General features: G+C 41.0%; 1 protein-coding gene across 1 annotated transcript in view; it reads right to left on the bottom strand.

Moving 5' to 3' along the window:
* The window catches only part of TRPC4 (transient receptor potential cation channel subfamily C member 4), a 245856-nt gene that overhangs the window by 29587 nt on the left and 194089 nt on the right, over window positions 1-22180 (bottom strand). The window contains exon 5 of the mRNA XM_006028373.3: window positions 5127-5266. Coding sequence (XP_006028435.1) covers window positions 5127-5266 — 140 coding nt within the window. The remainder of the gene's footprint in view (window positions 1-5126; window positions 5267-22180) is intronic.

Genomic DNA, 22180 nt, shown 5'->3' with positions numbered 1-22180 from the left:
AAAAAAAGGATTAGGACCCTTGCTTCTTCTGCCTTCAGCAGGTGCCTGGCACACCCATCTGAGGAGCAGCGCTTGGCAAGTTTCCAGCCGGCAGGCTCAGGGAACAGTTGGATCAGGCCAGGTGCTGCCTCCAAGCTGGGCCAGCACCCGGCCCATGAGTAGCCCTCCTGTGTGGCCCTGGGGTACCACTGCCATGGAGGGAAGCACTAGGGGCAGAGGTGGGGGCACAGCTCAGGGCCTGCTGAGCCCTCTGGCAGCTTGTCCCTTAGCCACAGGCAGGCTCTGGTTCCATGAAAAAAAAGCAAAGGATCAGGCCCCTCGCCATAACATTATGGAAAAGTGGAAATGGTGGGTTTCAATTACAACCCATTGTTTCAATTTAGGGGGCATCAAATAAAACCTTGGGGATTAAACCCCCATCACATGTACACACGCTCTTAAAGTCTATTTAATGCTAAAACCTTCCTTTGCCTGAGAGGAAGTGACCCCACATCTCCCACCCCGCAAGGGAGTGACCTCATTCCAGGTTTATAAGGTTTTGGTAGTAAAGGAGGGAAATTGATCTCTCATTCTCTCCTGTTAAATCTGTTCCACAGTACGTGGAATAATTACATATTTATTGGATGAAAGAAAGAAAGAGAGAACAGCTGATGGTCTAGCTTAAGGCACTCAGGTGGAAGGAAAACAGAAAAAGCCAAAAAGTACACTTATTGCAGACATTCAACTATGCAAATCAAAATTGCCAACTTGTACTAGTTTCTGTAAATTGCTCATATAACCAGTTTTCTCAGATCCTTGAATATTTAATATATGCAATTATTAGTAGTATTATAAGCACAGTTTGTTGACAAGATTCATGCTTAATGGTACTCACTATAAAATTTACATCACACCAAGATCTGTAAGAAGCAACTATAGGACAGTGAGATTTGTCATTTAAGAGACTATCCAGTGTTCTATACAGTGCTGCATATTGTTTGTGGCAATGGCCGCTTGATGATTCAAAGGCAGGAAAGCACAGACATGTACCTTGCCTCCTCAGTAGTTTATGGCATTCATTCTGCTGTTCAGTGTTGCAAAGGTCTGACTTCAATTGAGCTTTGAAGCAGGCTCTGTGTGGGTCATTATGTTATATCAATCAGCTTATGGCAAACCACAGTATTTGGGTTTTTATGTTGCTTGTGTATAGCCAAAATGTGAAATATCTTAACAGCTTCCACATACCACTTTAAACTCATATACAACCTTTGCATGCAGCAAAGGTAGTCATCCATTTAATAACTGTTTAATATTACATATCATCTACTAGCTAGCTATGGAAAAATTTATAAGCCACATTAATTGAAAGTGGAAGAAAGCAAGGCATGGGTAGAGTAAGCATTAGGACTGAAAAGCAAATGTATCATGAATATAAATGACACCAAAGGAATATGAAATAACAGCTCTTAATGATGATTATTCATAGAAATTCAAACAAAGATTAACATCTCAGCCAGCTGTAGGCACTGGGAAAGTGGCCAGGTACTTTTCCCTGCTCCTCTAAAAGAAAATCTACAACTTGCAAGGCGCACAGAGAGGTGTAATATGGTCTACATGTGAATCAGAAGACCTGGTTCTAGTCACACTTCTGCCACTGACCATCTGTCTGACCATGGTCAAATCCTATACAATTCTTGGTAGCACATTTTTCTTATCTAGAATGAAAGGTTAAAAAAAATTAGCCACCTTGCTTTGAACCTTTTGGCTGAAAGGTGCTACATATAAGTTCTTGCTATTTTATAATGTTTGCCACAATCTTTACAGTTAAGGCTATATTTTAGAAAATGAGGGGAAAATGACTAGGGAAAATCAGGCCAACTGCAACATTTGTGAAGAAAAGAGAGTATGCTTTTCTTTACTATGGAATTACTATCTAGGTGACTGCCTGGTCTTAAGGAACTGACCAAACATTAATCACAATCATTTTACAATGGCAAAGAGATAATCAGAAGGTCCCAGTTTTTGAAGCACTAGTAACTCGGACCCCCCCCACATCATTTTACTGTTAAGCAAGAACAAACAATATGAAGCTGCCTGAGACAATAAGTATATAGTCCTACAATGTCACTATACCGTCACTTTTCAGAGCAGGATTCCACTCCAGCTATAAACTTCTGCCCCAGAAGTAGAAGATTTAGACAGCATTTCATGTCAGTGGACAAGTACCACTTGTTCAATAAAATCACCCATGTACAATCTCTTATAGGTGAAAATACACAGCAGTAGAAAGCACACTTCAGTTTCATAAAGCATCCTTGACTATAATAAAACTAATGGGGTTTGCATCTGATACAGAAAGTGGAATTTGATATAACAGTACGAAACATACCATTTGGTCATAATACAATTGTTACCATTTGTCTTAAAGTACAGATAGATCTAATTATGTTTATAATTCTCAATCAAAACAGGTCTCTTAAAATCGATCATGCCTTTATGAACATAAAATGTATGGCATTTATAACCATGTATAATTTAACAATGCAGACAGAGAGAATATATAATGGAATATGTACTGAATAACTAAAACATCTTTTTGATTTCTTTTTCATTTTTAATAAGTATAACATAATTTTTATCTTTATCCTTATCAACAGGCATAGAAGAGCCCTTCCTCTGGTTGGTATTTAGAGGCTATTTGGTTCAGAACTATGAGCTTTTGTAGGCAACAACTTACTTTATCAGATGCTATGAATGGACTGGAAGAGCCGATAAAGATATAAAACATCTATCCCATCTTGAAACTGGGGTAGGAAATGAGCAAAGATGGTTCTAAGTCACCTTTACATTTCTATGACTCTGGAACCAGCCCTGGGTATAACTTAGCTCACCTTATGGGTTGCTATAAGGAATAGTCATCCGCTTGTTGCTTTAAAGCACGAGTAATATTATTTTTTCTTGGGAATATCTGCTAGTGGCATAGACGTACTATTCTTTTTACACAAAGGAGTTTATTTAGGAGGGCTGTCTGACTGTTCTGTGTTGGAATGATTCTCAGCAGCTGGAGCATATATGAGAATTGGGCATATATATTTATTGCAACAAATACAAGCAAAACTATATTTCAGGAAAAGCAGGCACGCAAGGTTTGGCAAATAAAAGTAATGGGCATTTATCAGAATAGAAGCAATGGTAGTATTTGGAACCCCTTTCAACCTCATTTATTGTACAGCTGGGAAACTATATTTTGAGAATTTGAAATGAATGCAGGCAGTTAATAAGTTAACCTTTCATTATTTCAGTTCATTGCATCATTTGCATTGTTTGTGGTCTCTGTTTCAGTGAAAATGGAGGTGAAGAAAGAAAGAACAAAGGATAGTTAGATTTAAAATAAACAGCAAGGAGAGCTGCAAAACTACAGGCTATGTTTTGTGGATTGTGTTTACATTTTGATTATGACTGGCATCATAATGTTAATTTGGAAGGTAATGGATGCATATTATTCCAGACACTGTCACCTTGATTACCAACAACACAAGCTGGTTGAGAGATGAAAGGATTATTATGGTTTCAAATTAATTCTAAAGTGAATAATTGGACATCTACAATGCTTAAGAAGGGTTTTGCATTATCAATGTGCTTATCATTCTGCAACTTGGAACAGTGAAATAGCTATTGTGAAGTGGTATTTTTAAATGAGAGAACAGTTTACTAGCTTAGAATATCAGTGCCTCCCAAGACCACTTTTGAGCGGTGCACAGGGTCTGGGTTTTAGCCATAGCTCAGAGGCGCCCTGGAGGGTTTAAGTTAGCATGGCCAGCCACTTCCACCCTGCTGGGTGTAGGGGTATGTCATAAATGGGAGGTGATGAATCAGAATTGTGTAAGGTCTCTGTTCTACTCTATCAATTATCAACTGGCATATGGACCCTTCTGGACATATGGTCAAATGGCATAAATTTGAGAAGCTCTTAAACTGATTTAAACATTTACCAAAGCTGCAGCCAGCACAGCTGTGGCTTGAGACTAGGAAGCTATATTCATCTCCTTCATACCTGTTCTCCTTTTACTGAGCCAATGCATTTTGGCACAGGTGAATATATTCCCCAGTACATATTGGATGGCTGGTGGCAAAGCAGTTGAAGTACATCATTAACTAAATGATGATGATGGCAAACAAATAAGCAAGTTATTTTGGCCATGGCATCGTGACAACTATGTGACAGATCATGACAAATTTGTCATGGAATAATATGTGATAGTATTCTATCAACCACGACCATTCTGAAATCTGAATATATCATTTTATGATGAATATTCATGATGTTATTGATTTACAGGGGAAACAGGGAAAATGCATTGTGCTTCACAGTTTTGAAGAGAACGAACATGTCTAAGGTTTATATTTTAAATATTGAAAATGTCAGTTTTATTAAAAACACAAAAAAGATCTAGATGAACAAAATGGACATATTTTAACTAACTATATTCCTGTTGAGCAAACCCTCCCCACACCCCCCTACCAAAATATTTCAGTTAATTGTTTGAACTGGGCTAATTTTGAATATCAAAACCAAAATGTGAGAATCTTCCGGGGGGGGGGGGGAGCCTTATTTTTCTAATTTGGAACTAATTTTTTTATGCAACCTATTTCAAAACATTATACATTTTTCTGAACAACCATGAAAATAAAGCCTCATTTCAAGAAATTATGGATAGATTCTCTGACACAAACATTCTTGGACAAATGCCCACACTGAATAATAGTAAGGCTTTGCATTTTATAACACTTCTCACCTAACAATCTTCAAATGCCATGTACAGATGCTAATGAATTTAGCTTCCTAACATCCCTGTGATATATATAAGAAGCATTAACTGATTCTCAGTTGGGAAAAACTAAAAGCACATTAGTAAGATTATTGCATATAATTGTCCTACCAGGAACAAAAAAACCCAGCTCCCTTGATTCCTATTATTGTGGCTTAATGTCTCACCATAGATGCAAAAGATTAATTGAGAACACTGGACAGCTACGTTACCATGACCCTGAAGAAAGAATCAAGTACAAAAATAAAGCAAAAAAATGAGCTTAGATACTAAAATATTTGCTCATCAAGTTTAGCTGAACAATAAATGAATAATTACCTTTGAATAGGCAACAAGTTTCAAAGAAATTGTTGCCAAGTATAAGGAGTTCATCACGAAATCCATTAGGTTCCACCAGTCATGAATGTAATCCTGAAGTCCACCATCCCACATCTGCTTAATTTCACCCCAGATAAAACCTGTAAATATAAAAGTATTCCTTCTAAGCATGTTTTTCAAAGCATGTCAGTCTTAGATTTCTCATTCTTGTTTTCAAATTTATTTTCATTCAAAAGTATACAGCTGAATTTTCTTCTGCTTACTTTTTCTTTTCATTTTAATGGGGAAAAATAAACAAAAGAAAAATGAACCAAACTGCTATCTGATAATAGCAACTCTTCCCAAATTTTGTCCTTGACTATGTTGTAATGGAACTTAATGGAAACTACATGATTGTAGAAAGTGGCCTCAATTTCAATTGAAATTTTCACCATTGCAAGGAATAGAAATCTTGACTTTTTATTCATAATAAGCAAGTAACAAGTCCCTATTTCCCAACAGTGTCTTTAGCAAAATATTTCTAGTAGAAACATTAAAAAATATTGTTCATTTACTTTGAACTTGGCTAATGGGAAACTGTTCTTAGGCAGACAGTGCACATATCACTTTAGACAGGGCAATATAGAACTATTTCATGCCACTGGGAACGTTTGCATCTCATCTGATGTGAGCTCAACTTAATAGCACCAGTGAGAGTCATGTGAAAAATAAAGCATCCCTCAGAAGAATGCAATGAATTAATGCTCACATAATATGAGGCTGTTAAATGACAACATGCCATTTTAGTGTAAGCTTTACATAAATATCTACAGGGTTTTTTATATTAGTATACGGTAAGGATTTCATATTTTTCAGTTTTACTTTTCATTTGTCTAAGTGAATTCAAGTAACATTACAGATGCCACATTAAAAGCAGGACTGGAAATAGGCATGGGCAAACTGGGCAGCTGACCAGGGTCCGGACAGAAAAGGAGCCCCAATATGGTGAAAATAATAATTATTATCATTATTATCATTATCTGGTGAAGCGGGGCCCAATACTAAAAGTTCATCCAGGGCTGCCAGGAGTCTAGGTACGGTGCTGATTAAAAGTAAAAGAGATTGAAACTCTGTATATTTTGGGAAACAATCCCACATTTTTTTTCAATATCTGATTTGGCAACTGTTCCTAAGTAGTTTCCTTAAGTGACTTAAAGCAAAAGCCTAATGAGTTTTATATCAATGAAGTCTAGGATTAGAACTTGCCTTTCAGTCCTAACATTGTCACCTGATGGCCTTCCCTCAGGCCTGCCTTCCAAGAAGTACTCTTTTCTTTACTTTCATTTCTGGCAAAAAGGACCACACACAAGAAACATGGAGACAACTGTGTAGGTGGAAATTCCCCCTTTAAGGAAGCCGTACCAAGAGCTGCACCTGTATCATCACATCTAAGAATAGCCTTCCTTGATTCTTCAAAATTAAGTAATGGCTAAGGAAATTATTCAAAAACAGTGCTGAATGGCACTGGGATGATTAGCAGGACAAAAGCTTAGGGGAGCAAAGTACTTCTACTGATATCTTTTAAATTGGGAGCTATTCTTCTGTAAAATAATTCTTAGTAGCATAGCCTGAAAGCTCTAACTAAAAAACTAACAGAGTATATTCAGATTGAAAAAGAAATGGTGGTAACTGTTTTTGTTTGTGATCAGTTTCATGAACATAAAGCAGATATATTATACAAATTGGTTCAAAGCATTTCCTTGGTTTCAGAAAATGAAAATTGTCAAGGTTGTTTTTAACTGTGAAACGCAGACCTATTATAGCATTCTTACAGCTATAATAACACGCTTTTAAAAAGTGCCTATAAATAGCAAATTTGACTGTTTCATTGACCAACACAAACTGATCCAAACAACCAATACTGTCAACTTCATTCAGCAGTTGCTAAACTATGGAGAATACATTTTATTCCAGAAACATCATATGCTGATGGTTCCAAACAATTTTTTCTAGGATTTCTGGTTCATGGAAGATTTCAGTAATGGTGACCTTAATCTGAGCAAAACCATTTATCAGAAATTGAAAATCCTTAGAAACAAGAAACCCTACATTTTTACTTGCTTTACCCAAGATGTCTTCTTCTGGCTAGGATTTATTGGTGATATTTCTTATTGGATCATCTGTATATTTAGATAAGCTTTCAAGCACAAAGTGCCCATCCTTCTTAAGACTGGCTCGTCTTTTGGCCTGTTTTAAATGCTACCATCCAGGTTAAGGCACCTGAATGCAAATTCTGCAAATAAATACAGGAAAAGAAAGCAAATGACTAAAGTTACAGGGGTATCCTAATCACCCATTGTCCAAGATAGGCACATATTTGATTCTATTTCATTAAAAAAAGATTTCTGCTGATTAGTGGTTGTATCTACATGAGATGCTACTGAGCAGTTGTTACTGTGCATTTTTTAGTATTTATATTAGCACTTATATTTAGTAATTTTACATTACTTAGTACAAAATAAATGAGCAGCAACCAGAGTTACTGTGCAGTAGAACTGGCAAGTTTCTTTTTAGGTGACACTACTATGCAGTAGCTTAATAATACTGCCCAATAGCATATTAGCACTGTCTGCGGTGTGACATGCTACTGTGCAGTATTTTTCAGCGGCTGCATTGTCCGTGCCCCATGTAGACGTGCCCAGTGAAGAACTTCCTTCCTTCCTTCTTTCCTTCATGTAATTTGATAAATGCGTTCCATTACAAAACAATTAAGCATGTCATATGACTCTGTTATTCATTAATAATAGATTTGGTTAGAATTTTTAAAGCCAGTTCATCAAACCCAAAATGTTTTGTCTGAAATGTCTAGGATTTGAATATATTTCAGAAAATCTAGATTCACAGCTGACTATGGACTCTGGTGTTCTCATTGTCTGCTCTACCATGCACTCTTACCAGCCAACTGCAAGCATGTAGGCCCAAGCTCCAAGATAACCACCTCCCCCCTGCAGTGGATTTCCTTGGCTCCATGCCTCCTGGTGCTTTGAGGATCCATTGTCTGGAGTCTGAATGTTTTGGGTGTCTAAGCTCTTACTGGAGCTTGACACTAGGGTTATGAGAAACAGCACCATTTCATTTTGGCTTCCATTTCAACATTTTGATGGGACAGTGTTTCATTTTGAGTTTGTTTCATTTCGAAAGCACTGTTCCATTTCGTTTTGTTGAAACTTTTTTGCTGTATCAACGTTTTGCCCATAGGCTATAATGGGGAAGCATGAAACTGCCTATAACTTTGCCACTTCTTGCCTGATTTGGATTAAACCTGAAGGGATGGTAGCCCCTTCTGAGGCTTTGAAGTCTGCCATGTTTCAAGTAGATAGGTCTAGGGGTTTCTGGGAAACTGCACCTCAAGCTGCTGACAAGCAAAACTCATGTCACGTGTATGTGTGAAGGCACAGGGGGGTAAAACTGCAGGCATGCTAGCCCATGATGAGGCCACAAAGGCTGCCAAGTTTTAAGGAGAGAGGTGCAGGGATTTCTGGGCAACTGTACCTCAGGCTGCTGACAAGCAAAACTCATGACATGGGTGACACTGTGTATGTGTTAAGGCACAGGAGGGTGAAAACTGCAGGGATGGTAGCTCCTGCTGAGGCCATAGAGCCTGTCAGGTTTCAAGGAGATAGGTGCTGGGGTTTCTGGGAAACTACACCTCAGGCTGCTGACAAGCTAAACTTGTAACATGGGTGACAGAAAGCAGGGCAGCTCAAACAATGCTGCCTTTTATGCAGTTTTCCCATCCCTCCCCCAAAGCACTGGGATTGGAAGAGCCCTCAGGGAAGCATGACAGCCACTGGCCAGCTACACACAGAACTGGAAATCCTATATTTAGGCCAGTTTTATTTTATAACAAATAATGGCCTACATGTAAGGGGTATCCCATTTTGGCTATTTTCTTTGTTATATAAATCCAGGCACACCGTATTAAGCATGCACCCTCAAAGTTAACAGGAGTAGCTGAAAGTCATTAAATATATATATATATGCAGAGTTAAAAAAAATCTCAACCACCACACCATATGGAAGAGTCAAAAAGTATTATCAGAATGTCACACTACAGCTCCCAGACTCTAGTGGGATCCCTAGTTTGGAGACCTTCAGGCAGCAGCACAAAACCCTACCCTAATACCAAAGAAAGCTCTTGAATCTTTCCAAAGTACTATACAGCAGGTATCTAGAACAGCAGCAGTACTATGGTAAGAATGTTAAACAGTTATGCTACTGCATGTAGGAAAACAATTTAATTTTCAAAAATAAAGTGACTGGTACTCTGCCAAGGTAAAAAATAAACCTTGCACACCAATGGAACATGTCAAAGCCAGACCCGGGAGTCAGTCCTACAGGAAGAATAGCAGTCATCTGAACAAAACAAAACAAGACATTGTTCTGTTTGGGGGAAAATTGTTGTGTGGAGCCAGCCAGATTCCAGGCAGTTGAAGCAGCTGCAGAATCACCCAAACCAAGGACGTTTGGATATTTAGAAATTTTTCTACTGCTTGGATTGGGCTCTCTGCTTTGTGCTGATTGGCTGATTGCTCTAAATGTCTCTCTCACAGTCACTTCGCCTCAGCTTTATTCCACACCTGGTCCGCTTACTATCATACATGTTGGCTTGTGTCCCTACAACCTTTATCCTCTGCTTTTCTTTCTCGTTCTGTCTTCTTTTCATAAAAAATATAATCTGCTCCCCCCCGAAAAACAAAACAAAACACACAATCAAGGAACTATTCAAAGAACTAACATGACATTCATCTCCATCAAATTATTCTCTCTGCCTGTGAGCTATACTATAGACTTTTCACAGAAACTGCACCTGGTTATCGATTTAGTTTATAAATATTGTGGGTAGAACTGTACTCTTCCTTTGTTCAGTGTCTGACACAACAGGCCCTCAGTCCTGTGGTGGAACCAGTCATTCAAAAGGATACTATTTTGAAAACAAGAAGTGATAATGGGGTCAGTTAGTAAATCATTGTGATTTACAGATGGCAATTCTTGGAAGATGTCCATTAATCTGAACTCTATTTTGTGTTTTATAATTGGTCAGGGCTATTTTTGGATGATGATATCTATATTATTTGCATTTGCTGTAATTAGTTAATTTAACATATATGAACAAAAGCCGTGTCTACTCAAGATGCTGACTGCGCAGCATGCACAAGTACTAGGGCTGTGCAAGGCTTCGGACCGTGCTTCGGATCTGGAGAAGATTCGGCATCCGAAGCACCGTATCTGGATTGAAGCGCTGGCTTCTTTAGGCTTTCCAAAGCTTCAGAGCTGCCTCGGAGATCCAGCCATAGGGTATAATGGGGAATCAATCAAATATCTATAACTTCGTTGTTTTTTGTCTGATTTGGATGAAACTTGCAGGGGTGGTAGCCTCTGCTGAGAGCATGAATCCTGACAAGCTTCAAGAAGATCAGTGCAGGGGTTCAGGGGGAACCGCACCCCAAATTTATTGAAAGCAAAACTCATGTCACATGTATGCGGTACATCACAGTGGGGTGAAAACTGTAGGGGTGGTGGCCCCTGGGGAGGCCAGAAAGCCTGCCAAGTTTCAAGGAGATAAGGTGCAGGGGTTTGTGGGGAACTGCACCTCAAGCTGCTGACAGGCAAAACTCGTGATGTAGATGACCTTGTGTGTGTTAAGGCACAGCGGGCTGAAAACTGCAGGAGTGGTGGTCCCTGCTCAGGCCATGAAGCCTGCCAAGTTTCAAGAAGATAGGTGCAGAGGTTTGGGGGAAAGTGCACCTCAAGCTGCGGACAAGCAAAACTCGTGACTTGGGTAACACTGTGTGTTAAGGAGCAGCAGGGTGAAAACTGCAGGCCTGATAGCCCCTGCTGTGGCTACGAAGCCTGCCAGCTGTCAAGGAGAGGTGCAGGGGTTCTGGGGCCCTGCACCTCTGGCTGCTGACAGGCAAAACTTGTGCCATGGGTGCTTGTGCAACTGACTCTATCTTGGGGCAGTTGATTGTCTGTATTGATTATTTCCTCTCCTTAGTCTATGGTTTTGTAGGTGTTACTCCTTGCTAATTAACTTGTTTTTAGGTGACACTGACTGCACAGGAGCTGATTACTACTGCTCATAGCATTGTGTCACACTTCATGCCATACAGCCAAGGAGCTATAAGAGCAGTAATCAAAATAAAGACATACTCATCCCTCCAGGTGACCCTGTCTCATGTTGTTTGACTGGGCCAAAGAAATAAAAATCAGTATTTTGCATCATTAAGTGTATGTCACAACTTTATTATAAAACCTGACTTAAAATTTTTTTTCCCTGCCATCATTTATAAGATGATGCTAAAGGATTGAGAGAGAAAACTAAGAGGGATTGGGCACTGCAAGCGTAGGCTGAGATTAGACACACTTATCTGATGAAATATTATCCAGTTTTAATGAATGGAAGAAGCAGACCAGTGGTTCTCAACCTTTTTAGACTCACGGCATCCCTGCATAACTTCTCAATTTAGCATCATCCCATTTCAAGAACTAAGTTCACTCATTTTTTTACTACAGAAAAAAGAACAAAGAATTCAGAAAAAGCACAGCAGGTCAGAATGTTTTAACACTATGGATTTCTACTAGAAATGTCTGGGTTTTCTTGTGAATCATGTAGGTGTTTCCACACCTAAAAGTCTTAATATCGCACAACACTTTAAAAGTTAAAAATCATTGAAACAGATCAAGAGTCAAGAGAAAAATGCAACAAAGTAGATATGAACAGTAGGTGTGTCTACATGTGCAATTACTGTGCCTACATTTTCTATGCAGAAAATTAGGGTGCTCATCTGTATGTGCACCCATGCTGGGAGCAAACTGAGACCTACAGGAGCAGCTTAATCCAGGGCTGCTCCTGCTCTGCTCTGCCCCCCTGCAGCAGCCAGTGGGAGCTCCAGGCACAGGAGTTAGGCCTGGGCTCCAGGGGGTGGGGGAGTTGTTTTGGCTCCAGGGGCAACTCCTTCTCAGCTGTGTGGAGCTCAGGATCACAACCTGGCTTGGTGGTGCTGGTTTGGGATAATGCCCCATGCCTGAGTGGCAGCACTGCCCTGATCTCTCCCCTCACTTTGCTTGCGGGTGGTGGAGAACCCCAGGACAAACTTGCTGGATCAGTCCATCATCAAGAAAGGTAAGAAGGCATCTGTCTGCTTGGCAACTTCAGACCCTGCTTGGGTCTCTGGAGCTGGCTTTCAGTAAGCACCGTCCCCTGCACCTCAGAGTCATTTTGCCTACCAAGGCACTTGGCTGGAGGGAGGGCAGCAACAAGCTGGGATTTGCTCTCTGTCAGTGTATACATGTGTGGTTTGGTGCATTAGTTTAAAGTGCTGCTTTATAGTACCTATATCTGTGGATACTAGCAAACAACACTTTAAATTAATCTACTGTGCAGTAATTGCTGTGCACATGTAGATGGTGACCCTTTACTGTGCATTAGTTTAATCTAATGCACAGTAAAGTATTTCATGTAGATGCACCCAATATAAGGTAGAAGACCCAGCTGAGTTCCTCCCTACAATGCTGGTTTTCACAGGACTACACCAGCAAACTCGTTAATCACACCATTTCTCACAAGTCTAGTTTGTGAAAAACAAGGTGCGAAAATTAGAGCCGGTCAAAAATGGGATTATTTTAACAAAAAGTTTTTGATGAAAAAAGAAAAACTGAAAGCTAAAAGTACCTTGGATTTTCTGAAAATTTTAAAGACTATTTTCAGGAAAACATTTTTTGGTTTATAGTAAAATTTTTAAGTTTCAGAAAACTGAAGACTTAAATGTTCTAAACCTAAATTTTTCCTTCCCCCTTCTGAAAATATTGAAAAATAAAAGGATGTATTTTGGGGGGAAAAAATCAGTTTTAAAATTTTCATTGAATATTTGAAAGAAAATCATGAGAGGAAACAAAATGTTACTCAGGAGTTTTTCATTTTCAAAAGCTTGTCTAAATCTATCCCAACCATGCAGTTAGTTCAAGAAAATACATCTCCCACAAAAATACTTGCTTCTGCAAATGGCTCTAAGTAATCTGTCTCAATTTAATTTTAAGAACAGGGCATTTTATTTGTTTGAGTTACACATTCATTTTTAAATAAAGATGACTCGTGTGAATCGTCCTCTATAAAACATAACACCACAGGTAATCACAGTAAAAGCTTTGTTGCACCAAACTACCAATCGGATCATATGGAGAAAAGGTAATTGCATTTCCATCTACTTTTAATCCTTAGTTGCTCTGGTTAGTGTCAATAACAGTATTACTCTTTGGCAGCACTGGGGATGCAGTGTAGATGTACCCTACATAATATTTTAGATGGTCTGTCTGTGCTGCCTGTTCCAAACTTGGGGGCATGCCCTGCACATCCAGACCTGCTCCACACACCAAATCCCTGAAATGAGAAAATGTAGCCAGCCACTTTAGAGTCTCACTGAGTGCAGGCCAAAGGTTCTTCCTAAATTCCCACCTTGGGCATGCTTACTGGTGCACACTTGATACTGCTCTGTAGTAGCTACATGCTAAGTTTTGGTATATACAGTGGTGACAGGTGATTGAGGTATGCTTCCTGGCAGCACTCATCATGGAGGCAGGTAAATGCCACTTAGTCATATAAGGCCTTGTTACACCTTATGCTGTGAGCTGCACAGATGTTCATTGGTGTAGTGTTAGCTTGGAGTTTAAAGCCATTGCACCCCTAATCTAGGAACCTTCTCTGACCTGCACAGCTGTGACTTGCCACTAGTGGCCTGGTGAGCAGAGGCAGAATTGTAAGTTGTATATGTACGTTGCCACTAGGGGGCTGGTGAGCCAGGATCGGCTTCTATCTCTGCTCTAAGGATGGGCATGTGAGAGATCTTGGGATACTGGAGGACTTCAATATGGGCAGCACATCTGTGGGGAGTGGCCACACCATAATGGAAAAGGAACTGGGTAGTGTAGATCACAGATAATCATGCCCTGGAGTGGCATAACTTTTTGCTGCATAACAAGGGCTTGAAATCACTTTAAGGTGTTAATGTGTAAATAATCCATGTAACAAAGCCCCAAATCACCCAATCAACAAAATCCAAATATTGTCACCAGCAGAAAGGTATTTGGAAGCTTGAGTAAAGAAGAGATTATGGTCTAAGCCTGGGTTCTTGCAAATGGGGCTAGAATTTTAAAAGGTAATTAAGTGTCATTTGGCTTAATATTGGTGGCAATATTTGGATTTTGTTGATTGTTCTCATTATCGATTCCTTTTGCATTATAGTTTTCTCTTTGACTATCACTTTAACCAATCCCACTAAAAAAACAACTAGTAAACTCCTTGACAAAAGTAGTCTAACTGACTTTGGTTAATTTTCTGTTAAACTGGTTCCCAAGTAATTACAAAAATACAATTGATTCTAAGGCATCTCTCAGGAAACTCAGGAAAATATTATCCTGTCTTCACAGTACAAACATTTGGGAAACTGCCTTGTGTTGTTTATATATTTCATAACTTTCATACTCATGGCTAATGCCTCATTGTAAATATTCATGTCAGGATTTGTAAAAAAAAGAAGAAAGAAAAATAGTATTCTAACTTGCATGAGTATTTTTTAAAATATCTGTAGATTGCTAACTAATTCTGATTCCAACCTTTCCCACAATAAGCCTTTTATCTGATGTTATTTTTGTTTACATACCAATAAACGATGGTAACCAAGATGCAAGATTTCTATGAAGCTTTCCAACAGTGAATGCTTGACATGCCAATTCAACAACTGCCAATCGGTAGGTTTCCTACAAAGCATTTTTAACTAAGCTATAACAAAGAATGACAACTTTAAGTTTGATCTGTTTACTCTATACTTCCTTACAGGTTAAAAAATAGGGTCTTGTTTCAATGCATGATGGAATGAGGGGAAATCTTTCTAGTGGCTTCAATAGACTTGGATCAGGAATAAAATAATCATCCTTTAGAAATGCCTATGTTACACTCAGCATAATGAACTACTTTTCACATATAGATTATGAAACCAAGAAGAGATAGATTAGATCAGGGATGGGCACAATATGGCCTACAAGATAGATCCAGCCTGCAGAGGGATTTTGCCCAGCCCACAAGTCCCTTAGTCCCACTGAGCCCAGGCACAGAGGGGCAGCCTGGACTGTGGTGAGTGCAGCCAGTCCCGCTATCCCCAGGGTTTCAGTGGGGCTGAGACAGTGCAGCAGCTGGACTCCGTTTCCTAGCAGCCCTAGTGGTCATTGGCAATGCATAGGGGTTGCATGTGGGTGCATGTATACCCCCTGAGCTTGGCAGTGTACCCCCTGCAAAAAGGTGCTGCTGACACTGCTGGTGGTGCCTGCGGGCACTGGTTGGCACTTGCCACCCCCTGCCCCTTCCTGAGGGAGCTGCCACCACCTGCAGGAGCTCGCCATGCCTCCCCAGCCTCCGGGGGCATGCAGCGTTCATACTGGTGGTGGTGCCTCCTTTCAGCTCCCAAGGCTGCCAGATCTGGCCCTGCTGCCTGGGCAGTCCAGTCCATCCACCCTGTCCCTGATGCTGCAGGCAGGACCAGCATGGACAGGGTGCTGAGCTGGGCAGCTGGGATGGGACTGCAGGTGGGCAGAGAGTGGCATCTGGGAGAAAGACAGGTGGGTTAGGGCAGGTAGACCCTGATCCGCTGCCCGCATGCCCATGACAAGCGAAGTTTCCATGGGCAGGGCTCATGCGGGGTGAAGATTGTGACTCTGCTCCAGCCTCAGCCCTGCATTTTCACTGCCCTGCAATCCTGGTGTCTCCATGAAGACCTGCTAGGATGTGCACAGGTAGGGCACACAGCCAGGTGGACAGGGAGGTACATCTGGGGCCAGGTCCAGGATCTTGGGGCAGTGACAGCATGAGGCCAGGGCAGAGCCATGGTCCACTCCTCCATGTCCCTGCCTGCAGAACTAGTGCCCATTGCAGGGGCATGCAGGAAGTGGATTGTAGCTCTGCCCTGGACCCTGGTCCTGTGCTGTCACCACCCTGTGACCCCACCCTATTATCTTGGCTTTGCCCCCTTGTCCTGCTCCCAAGCACCACTCCCTGCCCACCTGCATGTCTCCATCACACACAGGAAGTTTTGGTGAACTGCTGCAGGGTGGGGAGGGTCTGACTTGGCTCACGACAGCTCAGCAAAACTACCTATGTGGCTTGCAGGCTCAAATGACTGTCCACCCCTGGTTTAGAGGCATTATGCTGCAGTAAACTGTTCATGGGACTCAAAGCCACGAATACTAGATTTTTAATCCCTGCTCTGGCAGAGCATCACTATTTGTCCCTGAGCAAGCCACTTCCCAATATATAAAATACTGTTTGCTTTTATCCCTCGTAGAGGTACAGTTTGGATTCATTAGTTAATGCAGGGGGGGGCACGTCCAGCCTGTGGCCCGGATCCAACTGGCAGTTGACTCCATCTCCTGGCAGCCCCTACCCACATGGCTAGAGCCGGCTTCCATGGAGACTGCTGCAGCAGCAGCCGTGCTGTGATAGCGTGAGGCTGGGGTTTCTGTGGAGACTGGCCCCAGCAGCACTGACAGGCAACAGCAATGCCATCCTCTTCCTGGTGGGGGGCTGAGGAGGGGCTGTGCTGCAGGTGGAAGCAGGGAGGGGGCAGCTGCCACCTGCTGTGTGGGGCAGGCAGTGGTGGCAGTGCTGCTGGGAGGGGTGGTTAAGGGGGCTATGGGGAATTTTGGGGTGGCTATAGTCCCCCCAACCTCCCCATCCCCAAAATATTTAGAACTCAGTCCCATGACCCATAATCACATTGGCTTGTCCAATTATTAGCATACTTTCATAGCAAGATGTTACTCTGCACCAATACAAATGAAAGAACTATGTCTTTCACCACCTACCAGGCTAAGCTTCGCAATAAGAATCCTCTCCTAAATAATTAAAATATGAAAAATCTTGACATACGATATGCTTCACACTAGCACACTTCATATGAAAATGTATGCAACAGTTAGTTACATTTTAAACAAACAAAACACCCCTTGAAAGCCCTTCACCAAAATTATCCAATATGCATGCACAGCAGATGACTTTTAGAGTGAAAGCTGATCTGAGATTTAGTTTACGACATTTGCCCTGATGGAAAGTACAGTTTCTATCTCCCTCTTTCAATTATTTTTTCCATACTTTTTTCCAGGCTCTTCTATGGACTAGGAATATAAGCAAAGAAATTGCATAAAACAGGACATTCTTATGTTATTTGGTGGCAGATGATACAATAAGGAGCATTGGTCTTAAGTTGCAACCAGGGAAGTTTAGGTTAGATATTAGGAAAATCTTTCTCACTAAGAGGATAGTAAAACACTGGAACAGGTTACCCAGAGAGGTTGTGGACTCTCCATCCTTGGAGGTTTTTAAGAGACAGCTAGACAAAACCATAGGTGGGAAGATCTAGTTGGGGATGGTCCTGCTTTGAGTTGGGAGTTGGACTAGATGACCTCCTGAGGTCCCTCCCAACCCTAATTTTCTATGATTTCTGAGCTGATCATATCCAAATCAGTAACACTGGATGGCCTATGGGATTTCAACTTGATTTGAAACTGAAGTTTTAAATTCCTTAGATTTATCTGAAATGGACAACCAAACTCTTTCAAGTTCATTCCTTTAGGACTAATTGTTGATGAAAATGGACCATGTAAAATTCAGGGATACACCTGTGATGAAAGTATAGTTTCCATGACCCTGTGACGTGTATAAAGAGTTTTAATTAAAGTGCCTGGAGCATCTTGTGTATCAGTGTCCCCATGCTGAAAAATGGTGGTGTGGATGCTTTAACTAAAGCTCATTGAGCTGATACACGAGATGCTGGAGTCTGCTGGAGTGCAGTAATTACCACAGCTTTGACATGCTGTAATTACAACGTGTTAAAGCAGTCTCACTGGCCCTTTATTTATAAAGGTACTTAGTTTCCTGAACATGCAGACTGTATTTTTTAAAATCCCACTCAGTACTTAAGTCTCCTTTATTTCAATAGGAGTTAGAGACTGAAGGCACTGACAGATGCAAAGAACCCCCCCCCCCCCCCAGTGCTTTACCGGAAGAGGAAGCATGTTAGTCTGACCTGGCTCCCCAGCAGAGGTAAACAAGAGGTGTGGATTTTTTGTGAGATCTTTTACTGGACCAATGATATGGTTGGGGGAGATGTTAGACAAGCTTTTGAACCACAAATGCCCTTCCTCAAAGATAAGAAGAGCACACAGGCTGAGCTAAATATCAAAGAAAAGCTTTCATGCAAATACAAACAGCCTGCTTGGAGGAATGGAGGAGGACTGTAAACTAGAAGTTACAGATGTTATAAGAAGTCATTATGAGATAAAAGTAGAATAGGCTATCTAGTTAGTGATAGAGTGAGATCATTCAAAACGGGAAAGTAGTTATTATTTATGAAGTGCAGGAAGATTAGCAGCAGTAAGTGCAAGGTTGTGGTGAGCCATGAAGCCACTGTCTGTATACAGATTTTTTACTGTCCAATATAGTTATAAATTTCTGTTCCCAAGCATGTCTTCTGGAGGCGCTTTATAAATTTTCTTTGAGCACAAAGATTGTGAAGTTGTTGATCTGTAAGAAATGTGCTCCTAGTGGTGTTCATGTCTCTGTCCTTTATATTTTTTTTCTGTGTGAGTTCATTTTGGTGCATAGTTCCTGTCTAATTTCATCCTAATAGCTTTTCAACAGCTCTCCCAACTATATAGTTGGTCCAATAAATGACATCACAACAAATCCTCACCTCTTGTACATTTCCTGGATCATCACAGCTATAACAACATTCCAACCCTACTGTAAAAATATAGTCATGCAAAGTTGATGTTTTTTTCACACTCTTGTTTTTGACCCAGGCTTCATGGTTGTCTAGGAATTCTGCCAACCCATACTATTGATTCCACACTCTTCAGTTTGTTTTTCATAGCAAAATATCACAGTGAAATATGTCCTGAAATATGCTCATGCAACTTCACTGAACTCATGAGATATAAATCCAGCAGAATCCAGATTCATAGTCTTTTAATCCTCTTGGTTTTATTGATGTAGGGCATATGCCAACCTTTAAAATGTTTCTTCAATTTATAAAATATTTTTTTGCCTTCACAAAAGTCTACAGCAGATGAAAAAGACGATTAAGACTAATATCCCAACATCACCTAAGAGTTCCTCAATTTTAAAAAAATCATATACCCCAACCGTATGCAACTTCAGTCTCACACAAATCAATTTGTGTTGTGCATGTCAATACCTGTACACTTCTTCTAAGAGCAATTATTATTCGCAGTGTCCATAGGCGACACACAGGGTGGGTACGGGGTGGGCATGTGCCCCCCTGAGATTGGCCCTCGCCGGCCGAGGAGTGGGGAGCACTGACCAGAGCCTTCCCTGAGAAGAGCCCGTGGCACTTCCGGTTTTGCCAGACCCTCCCTACCCCTGGTCAGCAATTGGCTGCTAGTGCCCTCCCAGAGTCAGGAGGCACCAGTCGCACATGGCAGTGCCTTAGTGCTGATGCAGTAACAATGGAGGTACTCATACAAGATAATTACCAAATAAGAGTGGCAGTCTCAAAAATATCCAAGAACTAAACCCCCCCAACACCTGCCAAAATAAATATTTAGGTACTGCATGTGGGAAAGGCAGAGGAACACCTTGTTTATGAATCTCAAGAGGATGGGAACATGGGCCGGGAGCCTAGCTATTTAGCACTGCCAAGACTTAGTTCTGGGAATACTTAGAGGCAGACAGGCACCTGGGAACTTTTAGGTGCCTCCAAAGTTGTATGTGAGCTAACTGCAGGCTTTGAGAATCCAGGCCTTGCAGGTAGAAGACTAGAGTGGCAATTTGGCAGCTGTTAAGTGTCTAAGTCTTATTTGTGAATCTTATCTAAAGAAAATAAGATCACATACATACAAAAGCTCATTGACTCTCTGGCAGACTGTACCTAGACTTCTGGTGGCCTCGGGCAAACTTGTATTATTGGTCCCCCCTTTGCCAGACATAATGGTAATAATAATCGGACAACAGAAAAAAAACAAAACATTTTCAGGCCCCTTTTCTGTCCAGGTCCTGGACAGCCACCTGGTTCACCTATGCCTGTGTCCAGCCCTGCTCTCTGGACCAGTTAGTTTCTGAGGTGCCACTCTACCTTGCCTTCTACCTGTTTTCAGACTACTGTGGCTAACTATTCCTAATTCATTTAGGCATTTAAAAAAAATACCACCTTATCCCATTTCATTGTGAAATGGATTTCATTATGAAACTGAAAGCAAAGTCTTATTTGAGTTTTAAATTGACTGGTGGTTTTTTCAGAGTTTTTGCTTTAATCCCAAATGCTGTATCTGTACAGCATGAAGTACCATTGTCATCTATATTGCTGATTTTAGTAGCACTTGGATGTAGATGAGAACAAATCATTTTAATCATAATTTATGCTGTATGCTTTATAACATTAAATAATAAAAATATTTAGATTTGGGGATAACATTGATAATGGTATTCATTTTCTTATTTAAAAATATGACTGAGTTCCAAGTACTACATTAGACATTTGCTTGACACTCCCTCCATCAATAAAGTGTTCTGATTACAGTAAAATAGCCTGTTGGGTTAAATGCTCTAGTGAATTTAATAACCTTTTATAGTCTGTCATAAAGGTAGTGTTTGTAATTTTAAGCCTCTACCCAGAAGACAGAAGTTTGCCATCACCAATAAAAGGATATGTAAAATCCAGGTTCAAATGATCATTGTTACTGAAAGGAACTCCCTTGATTTTCTCTTTTCTTCACTAATATGTAACATGATATACTGGATACTATAGTAATGAGCTGGAGGAAATTAATTCCATCATCATAATCTTTGACTAATGTGCAGCAAATAAGGTATAGCGTTATACAGGATCATGAGATGCTTTGTGGGTGGGTTTCACAGATACTTGTTAACAACAGAGAAATGATGAGATGTTGGTTTTGTGGGCTGCATCCTAGACTGGAGAGGAATATGCACTAATGGGCAGGGCTTTTCTCTCTGTTACCTCCTGATAGCTTCATTCCATCTGACATGAAGAGGAATGGGGCTTCTTATAATTGTCACATTTTCTTATCTCCTCCCACTTCCTACTTCCTACTTCCTTAGGCCTTCAGTTTGAGTCCTAGCCACAACCTAGGCCCTCCCCTCTGGATTCCTCATAATACTTGCTCTCCACCTGCTCCACTCCCAATGTCAGTCTCTTTGGAAGCTCTTTCCTGGCTCATCAGCCAATCTGTCTCTCACATTGTTCAGTCTCTAATAGACACTTCTTGTTCATATTCACTATATTTATTGGCTCCCAGGCTTCCTTCCTCAGCCAGTTTGTACCCAGTCCATTGCCCTCTTCTTCCCCAACTCCCCCTCCTTCTTTTTCCAAGCCAGTTCCACTTCTACTCCAACTACTTGGCTTCTGATTGTCACAACCCAAGGGTGTGATTTTTGTTTGTGCGCGCTTTGGCACCGCTGAATTATTTTCCCGCCGTTTGAAGCTTTCTTTACAGGGTGCATTTCTTCTTTGCAGCATAGAAATGCACGTTGCAAGGAGTTCCCGCCATTTGTATTTAAATTCGACACCCCACTATTGGTTGTTTCTAAATTATTCCCATGTGGCGGCTAGAGATTGGCTTGCTGGCCGTATAAGAGGCTTGGGTGGTTTCCGCCCAAGTTGGAGAACTTCGAGCACACTGCAGAGCGCCTCTACGGAGATTTGACCTGCGGCTGGCTGATCGATAGACTGATCACCTATTGATTCTTCTCCCCGTCACCGAGCACAATTCTCGACGTATCCCTCTTCCCTGCACGCAAAAAGTTCCACGGAGCCTCGACAACTCCGTGTGAGTCAGAGTTTTGTCCGAGTCCTTAACATAGGGATTTAAGCGGAGCTTTACCTGGGAAACTGTCCAGCCTACACCACGACCATCTACGGTGTAAGTAAACAATCTTGAATCAACCACTCAGCATCCGTGCCTAATTCTAGCGTGTCGCCTGCTTTCTC

This window comes from Alligator sinensis, unplaced genomic scaffold (assembly GCF_000455745.1).
Source record: "Alligator sinensis unplaced genomic scaffold, ASM45574v1 scaffold413_1, whole genome shotgun sequence".
NCBI lineage: Eukaryota > Metazoa > Chordata > Crocodylia > Alligatoridae > Alligator > Alligator sinensis.
This window is presented reverse-complemented; position numbering and strand designations above follow the sequence as displayed.